The 17,886-nt window shown below is 40.0% G+C and overlaps 1 protein-coding gene across 1 annotated transcript in view; it reads right to left on the bottom strand.

Moving 5' to 3' along the window:
* The window catches only part of zfpm1 (zinc finger protein, FOG family member 1), a 73,483-nt gene that overhangs the window by 26,598 nt on the left and 28,999 nt on the right, over positions 1-17,886 (bottom strand). Inside the window, exons 2-3 of the mRNA XM_072434501.1 lie at positions 16,755-16,904; positions 8,156-8,290 (exon numbers count right to left, since the gene is read on the bottom strand). Of these exons, the coding sequence (XP_072290602.1) occupies positions 8,156-8,290; positions 16,755-16,904 (285 nt within the window). The remainder of the gene's footprint in view (positions 1-8,155; positions 8,291-16,754; positions 16,905-17,886) is intronic.

A 17,886-nucleotide genomic window follows, 5' to 3' on the forward strand; every position in this document is an offset into this window, starting at 1 on the left:
ATTTCAAAAGCATGTTTTCTATCTAAAATTATGACAATGAAATATGAGATTAAGTTTTGGAATCTACTCCTAAAAAAGCATCTAACATGACACAATAATATGTTGGAGTGACTATCTCATCTATGAAGCTAAACACTATCCGCCTGTTATTAAAAATGATCCTTCATATCTGCCACCCATTCGCTGTTGTTGATATTAATTAAGCTAACTGTCTGAAGCGCTGATCCATGGCTACACAGTTAATCACAGAGTTGATGGAGGAGCAGAGTGTGCGGGGTGGTTCCTATAGGCCTCTGTGCACTGAGCCATTTGACAAAGTGATGTGAGGTCTACAGTGTGCTGCCGCCACCGCCGCTGCTGCTGCTGCTACTGCTGCACCGTTGGATCTTTGTCTGTCAGGAAGGAAACTGTGAGGAGCAGATAGAGCAGAGGACACACAGACAGGGACACGCCACGATAACGCACTGATATTAGGAGGCACGGGCTAAATGTGTGCAATGGATGGGAGACCAACATTGGACCGAAATTATCTTATGAACGTGTGTGTGGCTGACTGAAGCGAGTTGGGTTTCCTTCTACACCGTTTTCACCACGCAGTTCTTTTTACTAACAGATCCAGACCAGTTTGGAGTACATCTGGAATACATGGATAATGCGTATGAGCTCTACCAACTTTATGTCCATTCTGGGTAAAAGGAATGCTTAGATTCTGAGCTCTGCCTCTTGTCTTCTACTCAATAATCACATCTATACTGCATAAAACACGTCCGGTCTAGAGGTGGGTGATGAAAAACATTTGAGATTTTGTGACTACCCTAATATTGATAAACCGGTACATTTTGTAATAAAAAAAATATGCTAAATGTGCCCGTCTTGGTTGAGCTTCAAGTATTGCACAATTGTGAAAAAATATAGAAAATAAATAATTATCTTGACGATTACTTTTACAGTCATAGATACTTCACAACATGCATTTTTAAACCTTACTCCAGATCTAAAGGTGTTTGATGTGACAGTGAATCGCAAAGTGCTGGCTGCTGTCCGCTTGTATTTTGATAGCAGATGTCACAGCACCAGTAATATAGTGCAGATTACTGCCTACGGCCCATCAATCATCAGACACAAGGAGGGAGGATGGTCAACACTGAAGGACACTGTCACTCAAATATATATCAATAATGGATGGATAAAAAAACAGCATAAGCAGGTTTTAGAAAAATATTACTGCTATTGCAATATACTTCATTAGTATTTTTTTAGTAGTACTGTATGGCTTTTCAGTGGTCTGCAGAATTACTAGTTGAGATCATATTTAAACTAATAAGTGTCATTGTGTGTGAGAGCGTGCATCGAATATTTGACAATGGTTTAAAATCCAAACCCAAAGTAAAGAAAACACTGTTGAACACTTTCTACTTACAGCTTCATGGAAACGACCATTTACGATGCAAAAAGGCATTTGATTGACAGCTGGTCATGACAGCATCTTACAGGGACGTCCTGGTCCCGCTCAGAGACATGGAGTGTGCTGCTGCAGATATGAAGAGAACTACAGCCATTCAGGAGATGTAAATTCTGTCCAAATATGTGATGGATGACCCTGTCCGGAGATGCATTTGTGACACGGAACTGTAACTTTAGACAGTATGTGCTGGTCAATAATAGGCTTTTATCATTTGATCAGTTTCAGAAGATTTCATATCGAACGGAGCAGGGGTGATATTGACTAAAATATCATCCCAATAATAATATTCAGATTATGTTACGCCAAGGCAACAGAAATGTCCGAAATATCATCTTATACCCTATTTGAAAGTTTACAACATTACCTTTTTTTGTTTATTTTAATACATTTTTGATTTTATGTAATCAACTCCTTTTGCAGCATTTTTTTAAACTATAAACCATATACATTCATGTAGCACATCAACATTCATAATGTTATTGTCCACCCCTAGAACTGAGAAAAAAAGTCTGAAAAAGTCTGAAAGCAAACTTAAAACAATAGTGATCTTGATCAGTAATTATTTGTCCATAATTACTGATCATTTACAATTTCAAACCAAATCTTTGTGCAGTCTAATAATCCTCTCTTTGTGCTAATGTTTGCCAGGGTTTCAGGGTGACTGCAACAATTCAGGCCTAATCAATTAAGAGCAACATAAACCACCAGATCCATGTTGAGGAAAATAACCATCTCCTAAATACCATTACTATAAATATGTATCAACCGCAACCGTCCCAGGGCTGTAAGGAAAGAAAGACAGTAATAGTGTGATAAAATGTGAATATATGATTATATTTCTGTGATGTATTTTATCTGCATAATAGTGATATTTTATCTGCATCATTAGTCTAAGAGAAGAACGGGGGTGTGACAAACTGCATTTGTTTGTGAAGGGGTCGTAAAGATGGGCCAAAGAATGTTGCCCCAGGGGTGGGGAGTTGCACCCCCCCTTGCAGGCTTTATCTCTACGGAAAAATACCAAGTGCCTTGATGTGAAGCTGACCAATGAGAAATGTGACCCGCCTATTCCAGAATATCTAATAAAACCAACCAGCATGGGAAAAAACGGGGTGAGACGCAGGAGGATCACGCAGGCTGCGTACCACAGCTTGCATGATCAGTCCCCACGTTTTCTCCCAAGCTTGCCACACAAATGTCTGATATTTCTGTGTCGTTTCATATTCTAAGTTGAATTGTGTTCTCAATGTGTTACGGAATAGCATCGGTGTATGTCTCCTCCCAAGGACATTGTCTAATTCCATGACAAATAGTAACGCAGCCTACAGTTAAAATGCAACTCTCTGATCAGATGGAGGTCAGCGCTGCGCTAATAGACGGCGTTATAATTAACTTGAGAGCTGATGTTGAGAGCTTGTGTGTGAAGTGGTGCGGCCCACAGCTGTCACTTGTACATAATCTGGCTCATCCTTCTATCGGTGACCCAGCGCCCCCACGGTTCACCTGTAATTTCACTATCACTCAGCCCTCATCTCCAGCTTTTATTGATCCTTAAACCCCTGCACCCACATCATTATCTCTGCTCCAACTTCGCTCATCAGTAATGCCACTCGTACCGTCACGCTGTTTTTCAACTGCTACTTCTTCTTATTACGGTTTTTATTAGACGCCGTCTAAACAGTTTGCTAGAATTGCCAGAATGAATAAATATAAGCAGCTAATGTTTGCTTCACCGACAACACAACTGGCCTCTTTGTTTTGTTTGCAGGAAATATAAGACTAAAAACAAATGACAAGTTATTCACTAAATACTGTCATTTATGGCCACAAGTAGTGCTCAGTTTATTTGTAGTTGTATAAAAATGTGACTTGTGAGTTATTAGAAAGAGAGTAATTCGTTTTAAGTCAGACTTTACTCGGCTTTGCTCCGTTTTCTCGCCTTTATCAACTGTTTATACTTTTACAGACTTTATATCACAAGATTAAATCGGACAGAACAAATCAAGTGTGGTTTTCTACATGGTTAGCATCCTCCTGAGTGGTCCTTTTAACCTCCTTATTCGTGATGACCCCTGACCTTAGTCGCTACACTGCCCACACCTAACTCATAAAAAATAGTGATGCAAAATCTCCTAATGTTATATCAATTGTAATGTAAATTCATACTGTTTGAAACGCTAGGCTTGGATAAATAGTAAAGGTTCAGGAAGGGCATCTGACATAAAGGAGGCAGACCGTTTGTGGTGGCACCGCAGGGCCAAGCCAAAAGAGATACTATGAGATTTTAGCAGGCTAATATTCCTTCTGTGTGCCCCATTTACATTAAAGAGAGTCTGAATACAGTAAAATATTCATTTCAATTTACTCACACTAATAAATCCCGCTAAATGTAAGATGCCATTACTGATAGAAAATGTTGAATTTTATTTCAATATAGGCATGAATAATTTCCTCGATAAACTGTGATAAGATTTAGACGCTGTATCACTTCCTAATTTTCTCCCCACACCCTCTGACACAGGGCGAACAATTGGACCCCCGGGAGCCAGTGGAGCACATGGTTTTCCTGCTTGGCCAGCAGCTCCTTATCCTGCCCAACAGAGTTATTCAAATGAGCTCATATAAAGCATTAGAATGGCAGCCGTAATAACGTTTATTATTATTTACCCTTTCAGTGTGTGTGTATGGGGTGGTGGCTGCTGGGTTATCATACAATGTTAATTATAATGGAGCGTGAAGGCACACTATATGCATATTATCACCAGTGAGAGTCTCATTTATTTGGGCAAAGGAAAGCGAGAGGTTGGCAGTGTTACATTAGCATAGCCACACACACAGATCCAGAGGAACGGGTGCTGAAGGTGCACCCTCATCACTTTGTCTACATGATAAGGCTTTGTTTTTTTCAGCCTGATGCATCTGGTCATGGCTGGCTGAACGGAGCACTCGAGGGGAAGATGTTTGTGAAAAAGCTTACAGTTTGGATCATTGCTGTGGTCTGGCACACACACACCTCACACTTTTGATGTGGTCTTTTGTGGTTTTCATCTTGACCCAAAAGTTACCTGTCAAACAATGGTCTGACATAAGTTCAACGGAAATAAAAAGCTTCAGAAATGAACACACTTTCCACTACCACTTTGTTGTTTTTGCCATGTCCCACCACTCGTTAATTAGTTTAGTTAATGATCTTCTTTTAGCAACGACTAGATGCTGTATAATCTCTTTTCTTCCTTTCGTGAGCAGCGCTTTTGCCACCCTGCTTGAATGTGGTGCGTCTGTGAGGGATTGATGACAGTCAGAGATGGTTGTAGTGCCGTTTGGCAGCCACATCACTGTTGGTCAGCCCCATGGCATCTGTGGCTAATCGAGTAGATTACTACAACCGGGAAGTAAATAAATAATGCTATGTTAAGACTTTGACAGTTTAAAATAGTGCCATAAAGGACCAATAGTGTTATGAAAGAATGGAAACGTGGTAGTTTGGGAGCCCACGGGATCCAAAGACATGGATGTTAGGGATGGGTAATGTATCAGTTCCAGTGTCGGTATCGGCCAATAATGTCCGATTTCCCCAGATATTGTGGCCGATATATTAAAAGAAAAATCTGCCGATATTTGCCGCCAATATTCTTTTAGCCATGCCCCAATCTGTGTGTGCCCATGTATTCCCAGAACAAACTAATGAGTAAAAATGAAACAATCATTTAAAAAATATATGTCCCTGTAAAGTGATAAGTTAAATTGTGATCTTTATCTCAACTTAAGCTAGATTTGTGGCCTCGCTATGGATGTTAAAATCTAAATATTGGAATCGGCAAATACTGGTCATCAGTCATTGTAGCGCGCTAAAAAAAATCCATATCGGGCCATCACTTATGAATGCATAGTAATATTTGCTCAAGGATTGTGTCAGTAAATGGTGCCAGTCCGTGTACGTTTCACCAGACTAAAACGGTAGGTACAACGTAAAACAATCCCAAAATAAATACATCCCGGAAAACCATTGGCTTCCTCCTTCCTCTAACCTTCTCCATCTGACAAAAGACACTGAACTATGGCCCACTAAAGAAATGCAGTTGGCTTTTCTCCTACAGAAACCATAGGCCCGTGGTGATAATGGATTAGTCCTCAGTTCAGAAGAAAGAATGTGGGACCAGCCAATGACAGGGGATTACTTTGACGGCCATTTGCATATCAAGAATTTTAAGCAGCGAAGGGGAAAATATTGAACCCTGCAGCCGGCAAGGTCATTCAAAAGATTTTTCATAATTTATTTTGCATATCAGCCATTTATGGACACACAGTAGATTAAAACAGGAGCTATCGCCGCATCCCTGATAGGAGCGGGCCCCACCTAGGCTTCTGCCACCGCACAGGCGAGGCCGGCAATGCAAGACTGCTCTAATCCTACACAGTTTATTATCTCTTTAATTTGAATGTTGTCTAGTGTTAATGGAAGCCTCAGAGCCACTGTTGGAAAGGCGGAAGAGAGAAAGGGAGCCACCCTGACTATTATCGGTGACTAAGGACTTTACTGCGATTGACAAACAACTCATTAAACTCACAGACGGTGTCAAACATGTCCCACGTTAATGAATTGTATTATCTTTAACAGAAATGAATTCAAATGCTCCGTTGTTGCCGTCCGTCAGAACAATATAGCGACTTGTCACAAAGACTTAGTTGAATACATTGTTGGAATAAATGGAGAGATTTGTATCATAAGGTTACAACATTAATGGGAATGGCAATTAAACTTGTCATTTGGACTGACTTTATTTCAAACTACTTATGGGGGATTAAATAGCACAAAAAAGCAGCATACGTATGGATTTAAAGGGTAAGTAAGTTCAGTGAGTCATGGATGAGACTTTTGACTAGCTGAAGTCTATTGTAAAATATGGGCTTACATATCGCTTATGGCGATTCACCACCATTTTTTGCTGCCCTTTACTTCTCAAGCCATATGTATAGGACAATATTAATAAAAAAATCATGCTAGGTCCTCAAACAGCACTGGCAATCGCTCCAATTTGATGCTATCCAGGTGAATGTACTCCTAAAAAATAGTATAGGCAGCGTATAATGAACAAAAACTATGCAAGTTTAGGCTACAGTTTGAAATTCCTCCCTGGAGATAAATAATAAGTGGAAAGTGAGAGAAGTGGTTAGCACATAATGTTCCATGGAGAGATGTCAACATGCTTTGGTTAATCAATAATCACGGTAATTCACACCGTATAATCGTAAGAACTAGAAAATAATAATTGTGACCATTATAGAAGCAAAATTAAGATCAGTCTATAATGTAAAAAAGTAAACGTGAACGTTATCTGGCTGTTTATGTCACATTAACTTCACTTCATCATGCGGGAAGTTTGATTTTATGAAGCTGCTCACAGACTAGAGGAATGGAGACAATGTGAATGAAAGAAAATGAAGGATTGCGCTGTTGTTTTGTCAATAATTGCGATTAATCGTTCAATTGTGACGTTTCTTCTCATAATAACGCTAACATTTGATATTGTGAGATTCCTAAAGCCAAGAACTTTGTGTCACATGTTTACAAGACAACAAGGATGATTGAGACAAATACATTTCACTGCTGGAATTTCACATTAATTAACCATGAGCGTGTTGCGTGCGTATTGTCCTAATAGAATATGACAGGGGAGGGGAAACGCATTCAAATCCTAACAAACGCGCACACAGCTAAAAGCAGATAAGTGAATTGCAATTATTTTATTATTTATTTCCGGCCTTATCAAGCTCTGTTTTGTTATTTATTTCCCTCTGTCTTCAATGAGTTAAACAATCCCTGGAGATTAGGAATGCGCTGTTTGTTTTTCAGGCGACACACGTTTCATGTCCATCTCTCCCTCTCCTCGTTTGTGTGTGTGTGTGTGTGTGTGTGTGTATTTGTGTGTTAATTCCAGGGGATGTGTTCATTATCGTCCCGTCCAGGCCTGTCCCTTTAATAGTAATTGGAGCTATATTAATTGCTGTTGTGGTGGTTGGTTGATGGTAGCACCGTGATGCCGAGCTGATACGGACCTTGCTTTTTTATTGTTTTTTTCCCCCCTTCGTCTTTTCCCTTCCTCCGGTCTTCACAAACTAACAGGCGATTGAGCGTCGGTGCGGGGGGAGGGCAGAGGGGGAGTAAGGGAGAGAGATAGCCCCTCTATCAGCTCCGGAGCAGGCGCTGTCTTTATCAGGAGCACGATTGGCAAAAAGGAAACTTTGACCGGTCTGAATTTTTCTCTTATCGTGGCGAGCCCCCACCTCCTCTCCTCCTCTTCTCCTCCTCCACTTCCCTAGCTCCATCCATCCACCTTCTCCTCTTCTGCTCTCTCCATCACACCCCTCCTTCTGCCCTACAACACTATGCATCCTTTTCTACCATTGTTTCTGCGTGAAATTGAACAGGATCGTGCTATTCAAACCAGAGTTGCATTAACCGAAATGATCCAATCCAAATGTGTTTGTGTACACATTTTACCAACACAAGGTCTCCAGATCTATGTGTTGTCCCAAAATACATACATATAGATTACAAACTGATAAACTATAAGACGGCATCAACTCTTAAAAGTGATGCTGCGCCGTGTTTTTTCCGTTCCATATTTGTCAGATTAAACATTTGTGGAGAAGTACAGGCCAGTTGTGATGTAACTAGAGTTTACTGACCTGGTCCGTTCCACTGCTGTCCGTCTGTCTCCTCCTCTGCTTCATCCTCCTCTTCCTCATCGGTTGAGACAGGAGCCCGTTCGTCCATCTGGTCTTCATCTTCAGGACCGCCCCGCGAGTCCTGGCTGTGGGGCTCTGTTCACAAGACACAACATCGGGGGTCAATTTACAGCAAAACTACGGTATTTATAGCCATGTAGTCAGGGCTTGCATCATAACAACAGCAATTCTGATACTTGAAATCAGCTGGTCTGATTTGATAATATTGTGATGGGATTTCATTACGCACGAGAAGTTCATAGAGTCTACTTTCCCCATATTATTTTGACAGCGTCGATCCTAATCTGAGAGCGTGATGGGCAGAGTGGCCAAGTCTGTGCTTTTTGGGGGGCTTTCTCCTGAGGGGCCTTTTTCTGTTTAAAGATTTTGTTGCTCATAGGCTTTATTAGACAGGGTGAAATGGGGAATGAGAAGGGAGGACATGTATTAAATCGTTGGAGTCAGGATTCAAACTTTCAAACAAAATAAAATAGGCGAATTTTAGGTGAATCTGTTTCATTACAATAGACCCAGTAATGACTGAAGTTCTATCTGTTAACCCTCAATTAATGTGTTAAAGCAGTTACCAATGTTAAATATGCTATCAATAATGTTTAACTAATTGTTTATTTTATTATTTATTTTTGTGGGGTCCATTATTTGACTGGCTTCAGTGTCCTCCTGAAGACAATATCAATTTACTATGTGTTCAAGAAGTGCTATTAGGGTAGTAAAATTTAGAACATTCTCATGGGAATTTATGGGAAATTATTGCTCATTAACACTTCTAAAGGTTGTCTCTTAACAAGGTGTGATTTACAGAAGCGTCACAACCTGTATTTATGGAAATACACGTTAATATTTGTGCTTTCACAATCACAGTCAAGAGAAAAAAGTCATCAATACCAGATGTGACCACACGGGCTTCATTAGGAAGATGTTTTAGGCATCGAGGCCAACATATAGCATTCAAGGGTACAGACTTTGTATCGTGTGGCGTTATATTTTACTGTGGTCTCAAACATCTTGAAAACTGATGAAGAGCAATCACATCCGAGCACACATGATCATGTCTTTGGGACGTCATCACACACAAAACAAATGACAGACAACACCAACAAGTGAAACAGTGACAATAAAGAGGAGTGACTGAAATTCATGTTGTCAAGTGTCTTTTCTATTTACTTTATGAGTTTAAAAAGTTTAGAATATACATAAGGTCTGAGCAGGAGCAGTACTTGGCCTATGCTGCTGTTCCTGTCTGCTGATCAAAGCTCCTCATGCAACACTACTCCTGCTCTCACTCACATAAACCCTTTGATTGGGTTGAGTCACCACAGACTTCAATGTGCCTGTCCAACTGCATCAGTGCGGCTCTACACTGTCAACACATCTGGACTTTAGAAACATCTTTAGTCTAAACCTAGCCTCATAATAAAGTCCCTTGTATCAAAAAAATCGGCTGGATTGACGCAAAACAAGATGATCAAATTTACCCTAATACTATGTCCAGTAGATCATAAAATAACTTCGGTCTGATGTTGTTTATTTGGAAAAATGTATATTTATAAGTCTTTACAACAACAAAAAAGCATCCATTTCCAGTGCTGTTCTATTAAAAATGATGGAAAAACAATAAAATGTGAGTGTCACAAAAAGTATAATGTTTGAAAACGTATGTAATATGTCCGATAAAATTTAATAAACTATTGTGGGCTCCAAGTTTCTGCAAGTATTTGTCCAGTAAAACCTGAAAATCTCCTCCACTCCTTTTATATAAACAAATCCTGTAATATACAATAAACAGTAAAAGTCTTAAAACCAGACTCTGACATTACTCGCATGTATCAGAGTGATTTTCATTTGCCAAAAACATCAATTTTTTTCATATTTTCCAATATTCTGAGGTCAATATAGTTTCTCAATTGAAATCACATAGTGTTCCATGTCACTTTGACTCCAGAATTTAGAATGCTTTTGTTTACAGACCTTTAAAGGGTCAATTAAACCAAAATTCACCAGAGACAGTAATACATGAGTGTGAAGCTAAACAAATTGAATACACTTGTACAGAGTAAGTACACTTGCTTATCTAGATATCCATAAGCAGTATGAAATAAGGACCTGAACTTTGGCTGCACAGTTGTAATCGGACAGTTCATCGCAGTGTTCCTCATTAGTCAGATCCTGATTAGTCAGATTACCGGTAGATTAATAGTTACATCACAGCCCCTTGGCCTATCAGAGCGCTCCATCTCTCTTTACTTGTTTTTCTTTTGTCTTCATCATGATCAGGTCCTGTCCCAGTGTGACTCCATACTGCAGTTTGTAAAAGGCATCCACAACTTTAGCGCATTAAATACTTCCTAGAAGAAATATGGAATTGTTGTGAATTAGAATATTATGGTAAATGCATTAACTGTAATTAAAACTATTACAAGTACATTTGAAAAAAGAAAGAAAAAAAGAACAGAAAATTCGATTGCAATCTTAAAAACAAGGGTAAAGATGATATTTCTGAACTTTAGTGGTAAATTTTATGGTCCATTCATACATTTTGTGAGACACTTCAAGCACCACCTATATATTTACAGGCACATTTTAGCACATCCTGCTCATTTCATATTAATAAAGTTTATTTTTATTTATGGCATCCTTAAAGGCGCAATGGACGATTTTTCGGCGATTTGAGAACGCAGGCTGAAGTGTGCATGCGCACTCCCCCGTGCGGACTGATACAACACACACGTGCGTTTGTTTATTAGCGCGACGGATCGCATCGCATCGCTCGTCTCCCGTAGATTTCCGTCTTCTTCTGAGACAGCTTGAACTGTCTTTCTCCGTCTTAATTTTGCCCCGTACACTGAGGACACTATATTATGATAGATCAATGCGCTTAGACACGCGGAAACGTGGGGACGAACCACACGCGGCTGCAGGTGAGCGGTAGGTGCGTTTTATGATTGATACGAGGCAGTCGGGAGTCCACGCCACGAGGAAATAAGACTTAGATTTGGGCCATAAAAATCGTCCATTCAACCTTTAAAAGCAATGTATTTTTGGGCTTGTTTAGATTGAATCAGAGGCCAACAAAACTCCAAGTAAGTCCAGGCAATGGATTGTAATGATTTCATGAACATAAACAAGACAGACTTTCAATCAGTCCTATTAAACACAAACAGATTGCAATATATTCTTTCAAAATCTGCTTCAAACCACATACTTTTACTGACAGAATTGGCAATCTCCATTAAGAACAAGATTAAATGCACAGCCCCGACATCAAAGCTTTTGAGTCAACTTTTCTGCCAACAAACCTATAAACAGGAAGCTCAAAACCTATGAATAAAGAATTGTGTGTGTTTTTTTAAATAGTTAAGATCACCATACATTTTGAATAAAAGATAATTGACTAAACCGTGACTAAAAAAACATCTTGAATGCACTATTCAAACGTGACATGTTTCACCTATACAAGATACATATACAATCAAATACACATTGGTATTCCACACATGAGTCTGACATATAAGGCGACAATGTTGGCCCAGGCTTAACAAGTTGAAATCTCCAAATGCCCCAAATACTCCAGATACTCTCCAGTTCCTGGTGCGTTCTCCCCTTCCCTAAACCTCCTCTCTCCACCTCGATAAGGCCTCGGCAGTGTGCACAAAGGGCCTGTTTACCCTCACATTCCCGCTCCGATAACGTTCCGATATCGCCCAATCGATACCAGCCATAAATGCCCCGTGACCATGTGACGTCTCCACTTTCTACAATTTTTAATGTAGCAGCTCGGCCCGACTTGAGATTGGGATCTGCTTCTGCATCTCGGAATAAATCAACACAGGCACAACCCAAGCAACATCCATCTTCACGTCACGTCCACCTTTCATACAGCTACATACTAACACGTGTGGCCCCTCCCCCTGCCTAAACACCGCCATTATTTTCAGCTATAAATCACATTGAATGGCACATTGATTTTATCCGGCAGCGGCTGGAGCGCAGGAGGGGAGCTGGAGACACAGTTATTGCGTTTAATATTATCAATATTATCAGCCATATCATCTGAGGCAGGGAGGCAGGTATCAGGAGGAGTCGACAGACACTTTTCTGCCAGGACACCCCCCCTCTGCTCTCTCACCCCTCCCCTCGCTCGCCCCTCCCTCTCCGACAGCGAGACAGTCTCCATCAATCTGATAAGATGAACTTCCCCTGTCACACCTGCCGGGCAAAGTCACCCAACAACCTCACAACTTCTGCAGCCCTGAGCGGCTCACTTCCATCTCCAGCAGAATACTTCAACACTTTAGATCTGAGCAGTCTCAGTGCTGCTCTGTGTCGTGGTCAGTTCAGGTTGTGGTCTTGTTGTGCATACTAGGCTCTATCATGTATGCCTAATGTATTGTTATAACAGCCACTTAATAATAATCTCAATTGACTTTTGTTCCTTTATTTCTTAAATGAATAGAATTTAAAGTCTGTGGTGAATCAAACCCTTAACTTGATGATATGTAAGTAAGTAAGTAAGTGAGTAATAAAAGTAAAATATTAAAGACACCTCTGGTCTGTCTTCTTTTACATAATGTAGAAGCTTTTGCAATGCTATGACCAAATGCAGGTGCGATACCAGTCCTTCACTACAGTAAGATTTGAATATTGTGGCCAAATCTTTGACACGTGTCATTTTGTTTTTATAACATTGGTATTTGATGTTCAACTTTTAAGCACAGACATGGAGCATCCAACTCAGCAAAGTTGTGGGAACTTGGTTGCATAGTTTATCTTTCTATATTCCGTTTGAGATGCATTAAATGTATTGAAGTTTATGTGGAGTAAGATTTTCCTCTGACACACTGTTTGGATCATTATCACCCAAAGAAAGAGACAAGAGGTTACCATGAATCAATGCGATTGGTCGAGAGAAGTGCACAATGAGAGACCAGTTACACTGAGTAATCAGCACAAATGGATTGTATCAGGCTTCCTGTGATCTAACAGAAAGATACTGCCAAAAGGGAACTTTGTTTCAGCTGCATTTCTGAGAAGTCATATTATTCACACAAACATGAGGCACTTTAGCAAAGCTCACTTTCAGCTGCTTCTACACCAGGACTCAAAACAACTAGGTAAAATATGTGGTCTAAAATGAATGTTCAACATGGTTTAAAATGACTAAATCTAAACAAGAGAGCATCTATTGCCATCATCACACTGGGATAAAGGTTTGGCCCGGAGCAAGACTCAAACTTCTAAAAGCCTCACTAAATCTTTGTTGTTCAGAACGTTCACAATGTGTTATAAAATTACTCGATTGCCACTAAAGAGAACAAAGTGATTGCGACGCAAAACTGTCTGCTGTTGTTCGTGGTACAGAATGTGTTTTTCTCTCCAGTCTTATCACGCTGGTTATCTCTCCGCATGTGCATGTGTGTGTGCGTGTAGGTGTGCGTGTGTTTGTGTGTGTCTCAGGTCCAGATGGCGGATAAGGGGCCTTGGCTTTATTAGCCAGTGCTGGCCTGATAAAGACCTGGTATTGATCCCAGGTTGAAAGAGCAGCTTCGTCAAACATGGCTGATTTACAGACAACTGATAATGGCAGCGCCGGGCAACGAGACACCACTGAGAGGAGAGTGGCTGAATTAACCTCCGCACACTGGCCAAGCTCACCCTTGGCCCAACATGAAACTATGAAAACAGGAATGCTGCAAAGTCACCTGCAACTCTTAAACTGTACAGTTACATACACATTTAAATACATCACCGTCATAAAGGCCCTGCAGGAGTGGGGTTAACACAAATGCTTTTATTACAGATTATATTATTTCATCTTCTAAATTTGTATCTATCTTGATGTTATCTTGTAGATATGTAACCCATGTCTATTATTAAGTAGTTAACAAATCATTAGTAATGTCAATATTTAAGACGTAACATATTGACATTACTCATTGACATTACTCATTAACTATCTCCTCAGAGCATTTAATAAGCTTATCATGAGCCTCAGAAAATGATTTTTATGACACCAACCAGATCCCAGCAGCCATGGGCCTGACATGAAACAATGACTACTTTATGATAAGCACTGGACTGAGTTTACGGCTCTCTGGTTTCCTCTGGTTTGGTCCGGCTTGATCCCAGTTTGCCTCTGATGTATGAACTCGGTTTGGCCCTGGCCTAGTCCTGATTCAGTCATAATCCAGTCCACGTACAGTTCCACGTTCAGTCCTGTCTGGTCCCAATTTCGAAACCCTACAACTGCATTTAAAAGTGAGATGAGACAACATCGATTCCATTTTGTTGACCTATATATAAACATTTTAACCGACTGTATACAGCACAATACTTTCACATGGAGTTTGTTATCGTGGAATCATGCATGTTTGTCTGTCTGTGGGCACAATCCTCTCTCACTCCCACACCGCCCCTCACCTCACACACACATCGACCCCACTGTAATCTCTAATCTCGTCTCGATTAGCACCTGACAGAATTTCCATGGCTTTATCAAACCGAGCCAACCAGCCAGACGCTTATCACGCCTGGGCCCCAAAATTTCACAAGAGCAAGAATTTTTGAGATTAAAAAACACAGCTGGCGAAATCTTGAATAAGTCAAAAGAATATGAGAAAGAAAAACTCCATCGCCATCACACGCTACAAGGAGAGACTTTTGGATAAGAAGTGCGTGAAGGGCAGGCCAAGATTCAACCTGCACTGTTTCTTTTTATTGGTTTTGACATAAAGGAGATAAGCAAGTAGCGCATGTGTGTGTCTGCGTGTGTGTCTGCGTGTGTGTCTGCGTGTGTCTGCGTGTGTGCGTGTGTCTGCGCGTGTGTGTGTGTGTGTGTGTTAATGCAAGTGGGATAACACCAGGTTAACAGCAGTTGATCAAAGACTATTTTTTCCCACCACAGTTAACGGTCGCTGTAACAGTTGCTAATGGAGATAATGGAGATAGAGGGAGAGCGCTCTTCACTCAAAAGTACCCATTCTTTCAAGAGATTATTCTTTCGAGACAATATCAGCGGCGATCTCGCTTTGTGCTTGGAAAAGGAAACGAAAAATATTAAAAAGTAACTGAAAAAAGCGGGGAGAACGGATTATGTGTTTGAACTCTGTAGTGAATGTAGTCATGTTTTAAACATAAAGCAGACAAAAACAACAATATTTAAATGGTGGACTATATAGCTTTTCTGGTGGAAGGTTCGCCACCTTTTTCTCCTCACGTTATTGTTTTGTCTTGAATGTTTCAAGCAAGGCATTAAACTTATATTCCTCCACGTTACAGGTCAGATCTGTGGAGTGTGTTGATTATTAGGGCTAATCAAGATTATTCAGGTCGTAAGTGCTATTAATAAAATAATAACAAAGCGAGCAAAGTCTTTTTAATTCATTCTATAGTCCAAAAATGTATCTAAATGCAGTGTACTTTTTATCTGGCAGTTTTTGTAACATTAACATTATTTTGTCATTCAGAAAGTTTTGTAAAGCTGGTCCCAAATTTGAGGAATAGTAACAATAAATAAATGCAAGATAAATCCACCAGAAAAACTTACATTGTGCACCTTTGTCCTTCATTTATTTTTTGCAAGACGGAGACAAAATGATCTTGACTTGACATTGTGGTTGAGTGTTTTTTGTCGTGGAGCTGGGGTGAGAGTGAGGAAGCAGGTGCAGAGTGGCTTAACCTTGCAGAGTACGCCTGGGTCAGATTGTTTGGATCAGGTTTCCACTAAAACACTAGGACTCAGTGGCAGTGCTTTTAAAACGTGTGAATATGAGCTGCATAAGCAACTGACAAAACCATTTTTCTGTTCAGGGACATTTGAGCTGGTAATTTTATGAACCATCATGCTATTTCTAGACGTTTTTCTTTTTTTTTTACTTTAAAACATGATAGACGTGTTCTTGTCCTTTCAACAGTTCTGAGGAAACCGCTGCCTTTTATAGCATCCATCATTGACAGCGTCGGCTTTAGTGGCGTTCTTAAATTCCAATATTCATCTTTTCCTAACCCGAGTCCTTTTAAATGAATTTAGAGAGCCCTGCAAGGCCGCCATGATCACACATTTCGACTTATTATATATTGCAACTAAAATGTCAGGGATAAACAATAATATTAAAACTAATTCATGCCACAGACACAAACACCTTACAGCATGATACCAGAAAAACATTTTCAAAAAACACAAAACAACACCATACTGAGTCATAAATGTTACTTATTTGACCCACTAAAACTCAGATATTATTGTATTACAAAAAAGAAGACGACTTCCCAGTAATAAAGTACACACATTAAATATTGAGTCCCAAAAAGTATTGTTCCTTCTCTCATTTATTGAAGTGGATATAGTAATTATTGTGACAGGCCTTGTTGTGGTATTGGGCGATGTAAAATAGATTACAAAACCTTAATTAAAACAATGCCAAATCACTGCTAGACGATCGCTATGAAAAAAATCGAAATTAAAGTTGATCAAAATCAGTAAAAGCTAAATATTGCACAACTTTTTAGAACCGATACCTGTTCGGTGTGACCATAGATTTACCTTCACTGTCGCCGGGGGTGACCGGCTGTGGGCTGGCGCTGTCTCTGTCCTCTGCGGAGCCGTCTAGATCCGAAGCCCCGCCCTCTTCTCCCGAGAGGCTCACGTTGTCTGCGGTGTTCTCCTCGCCGCTGTCCAGGTCGCCCATGGACCCTGGAAACACACAACAACTTTTATAGCGTTGTGTTTTTTACGTTTCTGTCCGTGCGTGTGTGAGATAGTCTGAGCTGAGGATCTGAGGACATAATAACTGTGAGCAAATTACACTTACAAATAGCAGTTTAATTATGTTCCTGGAGCCTTAAGTCCAAACACAAAAAAATATTGGAAAGCTACTTATGATAATACTTTGAAATCGCCTGAACGCCGCGCGCCTGTTTTATAAGTGTCCTCTTGAGAATAAAAACACATATGAGATGGATTGGACACAGTGAACGCTCTAATCCCGCAGATTAATAGCAGAGTGCCAGGACACCTCCTAGCCTGATCCCTATCACTTACACTGCTATAGTCCCCGCTGACCACACTAATTAAGACACTACTTCTCATCTATTTTAGCCCCTTTGAAGATTACATCCAAAATATGGAGACGGCTAATATGGAATTAATGCGACTTTCTTAAATTGCTTTATTAATAATAGGTTTTCGATTGGGTGATTATGCCAGACAGAGCTAAACGCTGAATTAACTTGCGATATAGAAAGTGATTTAGTGGTGTGAATGATTGTCTCACAGGTATATGTATAATAAATATGTATCATCGTTACTGTGACCATCTAATAGCAGCAATTTTGCACAGAACGGTTGTCAATAATGTAGGTAAACAATGTTATTATGATAAGGAGGGCGATATATTGGAATTCAGATTATATTGTGAATGTTGTTTTGAAGATATTCTTTCAAGTAAAAAGGTATAAAAGCATATTTCTGCACTTTTGTGATTCATTTTACAGACCATTCACATTTGTCTCATGATTAAACCTCAACTTAGAAGACATGATTTAACTGTATGTATTTAGTTTGAGTTTTTCTGGCCCAAATACTTTATTTGACGGGACAGCTAGCGTGAAATGGCAGAGAGAGAGAGTAGAGATATTCAGCAAATGGTTGAGGCTGGAACGCAAACCCACAGTGC

The sequence above is a fragment of the Eucyclogobius newberryi genome, unplaced genomic scaffold (assembly GCF_026437365.1).
Source record: "Eucyclogobius newberryi isolate DKJ021-1_F unplaced genomic scaffold, fEucNew1.0.hap1 SCAF_7, whole genome shotgun sequence".
Taxonomy (NCBI): domain Eukaryota; kingdom Metazoa; phylum Chordata; class Actinopteri; order Gobiiformes; family Gobiidae; genus Eucyclogobius; species Eucyclogobius newberryi.